Source organism: Mytilus edulis, unplaced genomic scaffold (assembly GCF_963676685.1).
Source record: "Mytilus edulis unplaced genomic scaffold, xbMytEdul2.2 SCAFFOLD_714, whole genome shotgun sequence".
Classification (NCBI taxonomy): Eukaryota; Metazoa; Mollusca; class Bivalvia; order Mytilida; family Mytilidae; genus Mytilus; species Mytilus edulis.
The window spans coordinates 16,479-26,992 of NW_027267049.1; the positions used below are offsets into that span (position 1 = coordinate 16,479).

A 10,514-nucleotide genomic window follows, 5' to 3' on the forward strand; every position below is an offset into this window, starting at 1 on the left:
GATTTTATTCTTGATTATGTCCGATACGGTTTTATTATTAGAGTTAAATGACAGATGGCGGGAAACTTTCCCTCGTTAAATCTTAATTCAGAATTCTCGCAAGATTGATTTTTACCATAAAGTAAGTTAACAATTAAAATTCCAAAATCAGAAGCATCTCTTTTGTTACCCTACAAGATCACGAACTTCATAACTATTGCCATTCTTGTCAACAAAGTTGAAAAGTCAAGACAAGAGTGCTTTTCTCAGCCTCAGCTACAGGACGATGCAAGGCGTCAAAGAAAAAAAATATAGCCTTTCAAGACGTCATAATTTGGACTAAGCCTCAGCTGGCTCCGGTTTCAAATACATTAATATTTTATGTTCGTAATCAAGTCTCAATTCAAGAACACCAATCAAGTAAAAGATAAAGAGGATACACTCTGATTTAGAGCGCATTTGTTTCTAACCTAAATGATGTAAACGATTACACGCGTAGTCGTTTAGTTCATTTGTTTCTTACATTTTTTGGTCAACGTTGACATCGTTCACATAAACGATGTGCGCGCAAAATAATTGTTTAGTCGTGATCACCAAAACAAAATTTTGTCATAAATCCATCTGTGTCCTTTGTTTGATTTTCACATAGACCAAGGTGAGCGACACTTGCTCTTTAGAGCCTCTAGTTTTCTAAACGACTTCAGATATTTGGCTGAATTTTGGTATGTGAGTTAACCATGATGCGATATAGGTCAAGCTTAAGTTTCATTCTGCTGAATTACAGGCTTTTGATAAATTATTGGAATTCACAGTTATACGTTTTTTTCTCTATTCCCCTCCAGATTTTGAGCTGATTTTTGAAATGCGAGACTATCATCATGATTGTGTCCACATGTGTTTATATTGAAATTGCAGATTTTTCAACATTTTGGGACGGGGCCATTCGTGTCGCTTTGACACATCTAGTTTTTAGCTAATTTTAAGGATTTTACATAAAATTTGCAAAAAAATGATTATGAACAAGGAAAACTTGTGACACTATTTATTTTTAGTCATGTGTGCTGTCCATAAATGATATAATAAAAACAATGTCAGAGTTGTCAAGTGATTTATATTTTTTTTATTCCCCATAGTCTTTTAATAATAAATGTACAATTATTAATCGCGATAGTATAGACTTCGCAACACATTAATTTGAAGATCTTTTCTGCATTAATTTGAACTTCAAACATGTCAAATATGTTTAAATTTCAAACAACATAGAAAGGATGTTATATTTCTTACTAGTCTGATTGAGCTAAAGATAAATAAAATTTACTAGTCCGAGCTGAAAATTACTAGTCTGGGGCATCGGGCTAGTGGTTAATGTCGCAGACTGCCAAATCATCAATATGTTATCCAAAAATGTCGAGAGGGGCAATGTCTGTAATGGGTTGTGGGAGTGGAGTCAGCTACATCAGAGATAAATAGATTTTACAACTGCAAGAAGAGAATAAACATATTTCTCCACCTGAGACAGTTATAATTAAATTTTTAAAGCATGAGGCCTACCAAGCTTTTTAAATAATTAATTAAACTTTAAAGTTTAACTGTTGAGAGTGGAGAAATATAACAGTCGTCAAATCTGTGTTTTCCTTTTAAAAAGATTTGAAGAAAGTTGTGTACTTTTATGTGACATCATCAGGCATGGCATAGGTGGATCCAGGGGGGCCCGGGCCCCTCTTTTGTGGGAAAAATTTGGTTGATTATATAGGGAATCATTGAAGCATGATTGGAGCGGGCCCCCCTTAGGTCAGTCAGCCCCCTCCCCCCCCCCTTTCCCCCCTTAGGAAAAGTTCTGGATCCGCCATTGCATGTCAGATGGTCTCCTTTTTTCATGACATCACAATATGTAAATTTAGAAAAAAACGCAAATTAAAAGTAAAGTTAAATGTCGACCAATCATTTGCCAAGAATAGATTTTTCACATTGATCAGGATATGTGAAAATAGCACAAAAGTTAGAGAAACAGTTCCATATATGTCTCAGACTCTCTGACTACAAAGACAATGTAAAGAAAAATGAAGTCTGTCATTCACAAGGGACTTATCATTTTTTATCTGGGAGGTTGGTGGGGGGTTTGGGCTGGTCATTTTGAAATCAAACAAATGAAATTTTCTTGATCCCCCATAATATTTCACTATTATTAGCTCACCTGGCTTAAAGGGCCATGTAAGCTTTTCTCATCACTTTGCGTCCGTCGTCCGTCGTAGTCGTCCGGCGTCGTCTATTAACTTTTACAAAAATCTTCTCTTCTGAATCTACTGGGCCAAATTAAACCAAACTTAGCCACAATCATTATTGGGGTATATAAGTTAAAAAATGTGTACAGTGACCCGCCCAACCAACCAAGATGGCCACCATGGGTACAAATAGAACATAGGGGTAAAATGCAGTTTTTGGCTTATAACTCAGAAACCAAAGCATTTATATAATTAGAGCAAATCTGACATGGGGGGTAAAATTGTTTATCAGGTCAAGATCTATCTGCCCTGAAATTTTCAGATGAATCGGACAACCTGTTGTTGGGTTGCTGCCCCTGAATTGGTAGTTTTAAGGAAATTTTGCTGGTTTTGGTTATTATCTTGAATATTATTATAGATAGAGATAAACTGTAAACAGCTATAATGTACAGGAAAGTAAGACCTAAAATTAAGTCAACATGACCAAAATGGTCAATTGACCCCCTAAGGAGTTATTGTCCTTTATAGTCAATTCTTAACAATTTTCATAGAATTTGTAAATTATAGATAGAGATAATTGTAAGCAGCAAGAATGCTCAGTAAAGTAAGATGTACAAATACATCACCATCACCAAAACACAATTTTGTCATGAATCCATCTGCTTCCTTTGTTTAATATTCACATAGACCAAGGTGAGCGACACAGGCTCTAAAGAGCCTGTAGTTATTTGATCCACCCCCTGTAAAAAAAAATTAATGCCTCGTTCACACGTACCTTTAATCGAATCGAATTCGCTAATCCCGTTCACACACTCTTCTTTTTTAATTTCGTTTTGCTTTGAATTCGCTAATTCGAAGTAACTAATTCACATTAGAAATAGTTTTTTTTTAATCTGAATTAAAAGTTAACGTCATTAGGACAGTAAAGCGAATTTGACGCGCATTCCAATTTGAATTAGGATTGACGTGAGGGCGTTAAACGTTTGAATGCGAATTAAACTAATTCGAATTACGTGTGAACTCAGCATAAAAATGTGATCTCCCTCTATTAAACATTAGTTTATATATATATGCCAAAATTTAAACATGCAAAACACTTAACATGTCATTTCACGGAAATATTGCAAACATGAAACAATCTTTTCTTTTTTCCTATATTGGGCTATTAAAGAAAAACATGTTCCTAAGTAACTCTCTCAAAAATATACTAATTAAGTATATGTTCCTCTTTTGCGTAAACGTAAGTTTTACGTTTATAGGCCTTATAAAAACCTCTATTGAGTCTGTGAACTTTTAAATGGAATAGTAGTTCATGCTTTTAGCTTGAACATTTCAATTACTCATTTATTGTAACATTTTAATTCACAAATGTGTGATACATTATCATAGTTACCCCAAAACAGTACAAATTTTGAGGGAATGAGAGGTCTAAATGGACCCAAAAGGGATCTTTTAAAGAAAACAAAACGGCACATTTGTGGTGTTTGTCATCTCAGAATCATCTGTTTAGACGTTTGTATCAAAATTCAACTGTTTGTATGCAGATGAGATGAATATTCTATCATAAATTGGAGAATTTATTACTCTACAGTATTTTCTTTCATGATGTGGCTTGCCCATTGCCATGGCTATGATTTGATTTTTTTACAAAAATTTCACAAATCGCTCTTAATTTTAATTTATAATTAATTTCTCCCAACATGCTCGAACTATTATAAGCTGATTATAACAAAATATGAGTGAAATATAAAGACTTATTTTATAAATTAAATAATGTTTATTCGGGAAGCACCAATATCAAAAAAGAAGATCAGATCATCTGGTATGATTGCCAATGAGACAACTCTCCACAAGAGACCAAAATGACACAGAAATTAACAACTATAGGTCACTGTACAGCCTTCAACAATGAGCAAAACCCATACCGCATAGTCAGCTATAAAAGCCCCTGAAATAACACTAAAACAATTCAAACGAGAAAATGTATAAAATTGAGAATGGAAATGGGGAATGTGTCAAAGAGACAACAACCCGACCAAATAAAAAACAACAGCAGAGGGTCACCAACAGGTTATATTTTTTTATGCATTTTATATCAGACAAAATGACACAAAATGGCAGCTTCTTACATCACCTAAGTCATTTGATGTCTTACTTAATTGTCATGATATGAATGGTTGTAAATATATAATTCCATTATTTGACTGTTTTAATCTGACATCGGTTCTTCTTGACATTTGGTATTTTGAAGTATGCAAACTACTCATTTTCATGTGCAATAAATAATGATCCCCCACTTTGAATTTAAAAAAAAAAATGAACCCCCCTTTTCTACACACAGAAAAAAACTTGTATTTTGACCAGAAAATGACAGAGTTCAGATATTTATTGTATGTTCTTATTTGTAATTATCCAGATCAAAAGGTTAACCTTCTGAAATTGCTTCAAGTTAGAAAACTTATAATATTAAAAATGTTATTAAGATATTTAAGTACGTGTATAATGTCATTGTATGTTGAGCAAGTCAACAAAATTTATTTCAAAGAGGGTGTTTTCAATGACCATGAGGGTCTTAACATGGTTTTTGGAATATATACAAATGTATGTGCAAAGGGAGATAATTCAATCCCAGCTATCAACTTATAAATGATGGAGTTTCAGCAGCATTTTGCCACAAAATTATTGCATTTTTATACGCCCGTCAAAGTTTTGACGGGACATATTATGGTATACAAATGTCCGGTGTCCGTCCGTCTGTCCGTCTGTCTGTCCGGCGTAAACATGTCGCACCGTAACTTGAGAACGACTTATTCAAATTTCATGAAACTTAACATAGTTGTTTCTTATGATGGTCAAATGATCTGTATACTTTTTGGTGAAAATAAGATTAAAACTTTTTGAGTTACAGCACTTTGTAACTAAAACAGGGGGGTGTTTTTTTCACATGTCGCACCGTATCTCAAAAATGATTCTTGATTATGGCTTAAAACTTTAAACACTTCTTAGTTATATTAATCTTAATATCTGTATACTTTTTGGTGATGATTCAAAATTTTATTTTTGAGTTATTGAGTATTTTGTAAAAAAGGGGGAGGGTTTTTTTACATGTCGCACCATATCTCATAAACGATATATGATTATTGCTTAAAACTTTACACATGTCTTTGTTTAATTAATCTAAAGATCTGTATACTTTTTGGTGATGATTCAAAATTTCATTTTTGAGTTATTGAGTATTTTGTAAAAAAGGGGGAGGTTTTTTTTACATGTTGTGCCGTATCTCAAAAACAATTTATGATTATTACTTAAAACTTCACACACTTCTTTGTTATATTAATCTAAAGATCTGTATACTTTTTGTTGATGATTCAAAACTTTATTTTGGAGTTATTGAGTATTTTGTTAGGGACGACTTCAAAAGATCAATGTAAGATAAAAAACTTAATTCAAATAGTTTGGGGGTGGGGGTTGAACTACTGCAAGATTTGGTTATCCGACATTGATTTTTACATATATCCATATGGGTCTATAAATTTTTCCCAAATTAAGTTAATAGGGGGGTAGGGGGGTCAGGGAAAAAACTATTTGAATTAAATTTTTTATCCTTCATTGAACTTTTGATGTCACCCCTTAAACAGGGGAGTTTTTTTTTTATATGTTGCGCCGTATCTCAAAAATAATTTATGATTATTGCTTAAAACTTTACACACTTCTTTGTTATATTAATCTAAAGATCTGTATACTTTTTGGTTTTGATTCAAAATTTTATTTTAGTGATATTTAGTTTTTCGAGAAAAAAAAAACAGGGTTAGGGGTTTCACATGTCCCGCCGTGTCTCAAAAACAATATATGGTTATTGCTTAAAACTTTATCAGAAACTATTTATGATTATTGCATAAAACTTCCACATAAGACGTCGGGCGCAGCTGTTTATTAAATTTCATTAACACAAAATTAGATTTAACATACAATTTTGAGTGGAGAAATATTGTTTCTCATCTGAAACAGGATTTATACAATGAATTAGAATCCTGTAGTTAATTTATTTTTCTGTATTCATATAATTGTTCATATTCCTGCCAACTTTTTAAAATCCCCATAGCATTTAGAATTGCAAGTGCGCCTCTCATATTGTCATAAGTGTTTTTAACCTACTTCTTTATGTATGTAGGTTGAATGAGTTTGTATGTGCTTAAAAAACCTTTTAACTCATTTGATCTCTGTTGGGTTCTATAAAAAAATGTTTGGTCCTAATTCATGGTATTAAAATACATTCTGAAAAGACCATATCCATCAATATATATGTGCTGTAAGGTCCTAGGTAGATTAGTGGAAATGACTTGTACTGTCTGCACTCGAAAAATCTTTTATGATAGACTAGCCTATACAGTCATAGTGTCTACTATTGTTTTAAAAATGAACAGTTAAATTTCATAAGTAATTTTCACAAACCTTAACAATCTCTTTAAGACTGAGCAGAACGTACGATTGAATTAAACAATAGTATAGATCTGCCTTCCAGTTACTTGTTAATAGACAATTACTTCTATTTCAGAGTTGAATACCATGGCCAGTGAAGGTTCAGAAAACTCTATGGATTCATCTGAAGTTGAAGATAGTATCCATGATTCTGAAAATTCTGAAACAGATTTTGATAACAGTAGTGAACAGAGCATGGAGCAGGATGATTTGTCATCTAGAGAAAAAGAGGAAGAAGAATCTGCTAATCAAATGAAATTAGACACAATATTTGGGCGTGTATATTCGGACAAAAAAAAGGACCCCTTGAAATATATGAACTTTTGCCTGGATCACTTTATGAAAAGTATGAATTCGTTAAGAAAATCATGAATGCCTGTGACTTTGGACCAATCTTTGACACATTTTGTTTTTCACTTCCAAGACCAGATGATAAAGAGACCAGTTTCAAAGGAGCTGTTCACAAAATAAAAGAGCTTCATAAAAAGTGCCTAGAGGAATCAGTCGAATTTCCTTCAATAGATTTGTCAGAAATCCCATCTGAATTCTCAAAACAACAAGCCAACAAATTACTTGAGAAGATAAGAAAAAAACTTAAAATGGAATCTCTGAAAGAAAAAGATGAACCACCAGTTGCATCATATACTAAACTGGTACCTGGTGAAGAAATAATAAAAGGAACAAAGAAAAGAAAACTTGGCACAAATGAAAAAGATACCACTACTGAATTGAAACCTGGCTTCTGTAATGAGCCTAAGAAAGAAAAATCACCAAAGAAAAGAAAACATAATGATGATCAAGATGGAGATTTTGAAACTAATGATCATAATAATCATGATAATAACGATTCCTATATGGATGATTTTGATGATGAAGAGGCTTCCGATATGGACGATTTTGATGATGATGAGGCTTTCAGTGATCAGAATGAGGAGCAGATTATTAACACTATACTTGACAACAGTTTTCCTCATGGTATACTACATCTGCTGTCGGATGGTAAAACAGACATCTTGCCATCGTGGTGCGGTCAGATTCAGCTAAGAGTAAATCCTATTGATAAAACATTGTCCTTTTTAATGTATGACTATGAACCATCGTACCCTGATGAAATAAGTGATGAAATATTGAAAGGAATTTCCTCGCCAGAAGTTTGTGAAGCAATTGCTAAAGAGGTAGAAAAATTTGAATGCTGCAGACAGCTAAGGATGGATATTCCACTTGAAAATCTTGAAGAATTGTTTGTTGTCAAACAAAATACAAATGAGATTCTGATGTTTTCAAAACTGGTTCCCCCAGCCAAGTTTTATCAGAGGTTCATTAATGTCAATACCAAGGATAGGAACAATTGGACAGAAAGACAGCCATTTTTGCCATTTGAGGGACAATCTTTTACTGATTGTTCAAGGGAGTATTTGTTAGCGTTTGGGGGAGACTTCTCAGAAATGTCGGACATCTTGGCACTGATAAAGGCATGTAGACTTGATAAAAAGATTAGTATAAATCCAAAGAAAAATATCATGTCTGATCTTATGAAGGATGTCAGTGACAATCAAACTGGAAAAGACTATTCTTTTTCAAATGCTAAAAAGAAGACAGCAGATCCAAATGTTGTGGTAGATTTTACACGTAGGAATAAAATACTTAATGTTTTGAAAAAGCACAACATAATAACAAAGAAAACATTTGACGAAATGAAGAAGACGATGAAAGTCATTCCCGTAAAGATACCCAGCGGAAAAGTGTATAATGGCCTGGATGAATTGGAACTTGATGATGTTTGTTTGAAGGATTACCTAAACCATGTTTGTATAAATGTTCGTGAACTTGAACAACATTTGACTAAAAAATTACGAGCAGGAGATTACGCTCATGAAATGGAGAGCTTGCATTTGAAGTATCCAGACAAATATGATTTTGACGGTATAACTGTAGCTGAATTCTTAACAGCTGAAATGGATGATATTACTGGATGGAAAGAAATATTTTATTCCTTTTGTAGATCTGAACCGCAACAAGATAACTGTACATGGCACTGTGACGTGTGCAAAAGTTGTGAACCTTGGAGAACTTGGCACTGCCCAAAGTGTGATAAATGTACATATGGAAAAGAAAATCCAATTTGTGAATTTTGCGGCTACAAGGATTACAGTAGTGACTTTGAATTGATGGATTTAAGAAATGAGAGACACAAGAACCAACAATTCATCATCCAGCCATATACATATTATTGGGGAGGGATGTTAAGTGAAGGAAAAACCAGTACACTTAAAAGTGATTGGAATATTATATTGTCTTTGACTGATATACCTGATTGGACAAGAGAGATGAAAGTTGATGGTAAAATTACAAGAAACTTCAACCTGAAAGATTACCTTAATCATGATGACCTTGGATGGTTAACCTATGGAGATTAGCATACCGCTTGCCAAGTAGTGGACCAAGAAGGCATATTGGTCGTTTTTTCTCTCAGCGTTTTAGATGGGAAATTAAAAGTAAATTTCGGTTGTTGTAATGAAACCAAGACGTAAAAAGACAAAGATAGGGGATGCAACAAGTACAGTTTGCATCAAATTTGTTTTGAAAGTATTTTCAAACAGAATGTTTTTACATTATTTCTATTTTTTCTGCAGTATGCATCAAATAAATCTAGAACAATGATAAGGATTAGCACTTAGCATCTTTTCTTTTTACATGTATAAGGTTGGAAAAATGTTTGATACACCATATGTTTTGGGTATATTTATTTTTCCTCCAAGGTGACATTGGTGATTCGCTCTTTTTAAAATATTCATTAGTTGGTAGATACGAATATGTGCCATGGCATTAACTTTTTAAATTTCTATAGGAGATTTTAAGTGCACGAGGACTTAATGCTCCTCTTATCTTGTCATATATGTATTTCTAATCTTTCTGTTTTGTTTGAAAGAGTATGTATGTGCTGAAATATCTGTTTTACTCATAAAATGCCTGTTTTGAGGTGTTCAGTGTAATAAAACTTTCAAAATTCAGGTCAACATCTCTAATGTGGAAATTCGCAATAAATTGTGATGGTTGCCAGGTCTGCTTCTGCAAAAACCTTTTCTAAGTTAAGGAACTTAGAAAACCTTAACTTAGAAAATGTTTTTGCAGAGTTAAGGAACTTAGATAAGGTTTTTGCAATTTGATGCAAAGCTGATTTTTATGCAAAATACTAAGTCAACATTGTTAGATTGTTTTTTTTAAATTTTAAATAATACAAAGAGTAAGCAAGAATACAGTATAACATTGACAACACAAAGTTTCTGTTAACTTGTTGAACAATGGTCAATCCTCGTTCAATATCGTATCCCAACACTGGAAAAAAAATGTCATCAAATTCTATAGTATTGTATAGTCTTGCACCCCTTCCATCAATTTCATTCCCAGGGTATAAACCCTCGGACTATACAAGCCTTTCTACAGTATTTTTTTTTTAAATCGGTTATATATATGTACATGGATATGTAAAGTATACTAAAAATTGTTGTATTTTCAAATTTTGATGAGTTCCATACAAGGTTTTTTGTGGGGTATATGATGTACAGTGTATTTTTGTTATAAATTTGCTTATTTTGTAAAGTTTTCCTTTATTTTGCTTTTTGTCATGCCTGCAATAAAAGGCTATAGCTATTGTTCAAGTATATGATGTATTTAATAATTTTTGTGAAATTTTGATTTTTAGCTCACCTGACCTGAAAGGTCAAGTGAGCTTTTCTCATCACTTGGCGTCCGTTGTCCGTCGTCCGTCGTCTGTCGTCCGTCGTCCGTAAACTTTTACAAAAATCTTCTCCTCTGAAACTACTGGGCCAAATT

General features: G+C 33.1%; 1 protein-coding gene across 1 annotated transcript; it reads left to right on the forward strand.

Moving 5' to 3' along the window:
- LOC139504852 (uncharacterized) lies at nucleotides 1-10,176 on the forward strand. Its single transcript, XM_071294769.1, has 2 exons — nucleotides 1-121; nucleotides 6,757-10,176. Exon 2 carries the CDS (start codon nucleotides 7,049-7,051, stop codon nucleotides 9,095-9,097), a length of 2,049 nt encoding a protein of 682 aa, XP_071150870.1. The 5' UTR covers nucleotides 1-121; nucleotides 6,757-7,048; the 3' UTR covers nucleotides 9,098-10,176.
- The last annotated feature ends 338 nt before the right edge of the window (nucleotides 10,177-10,514 follow it).

What these genes read in the sequence shown, in the direction of transcription:
- LOC139504852 (XM_071294769.1), top strand. Translation starts at nt 7,049, where the DNA reads ATGAATGCCTGTGACTTTGGACCAATCTTTGACACATTTTGTTTTTCA.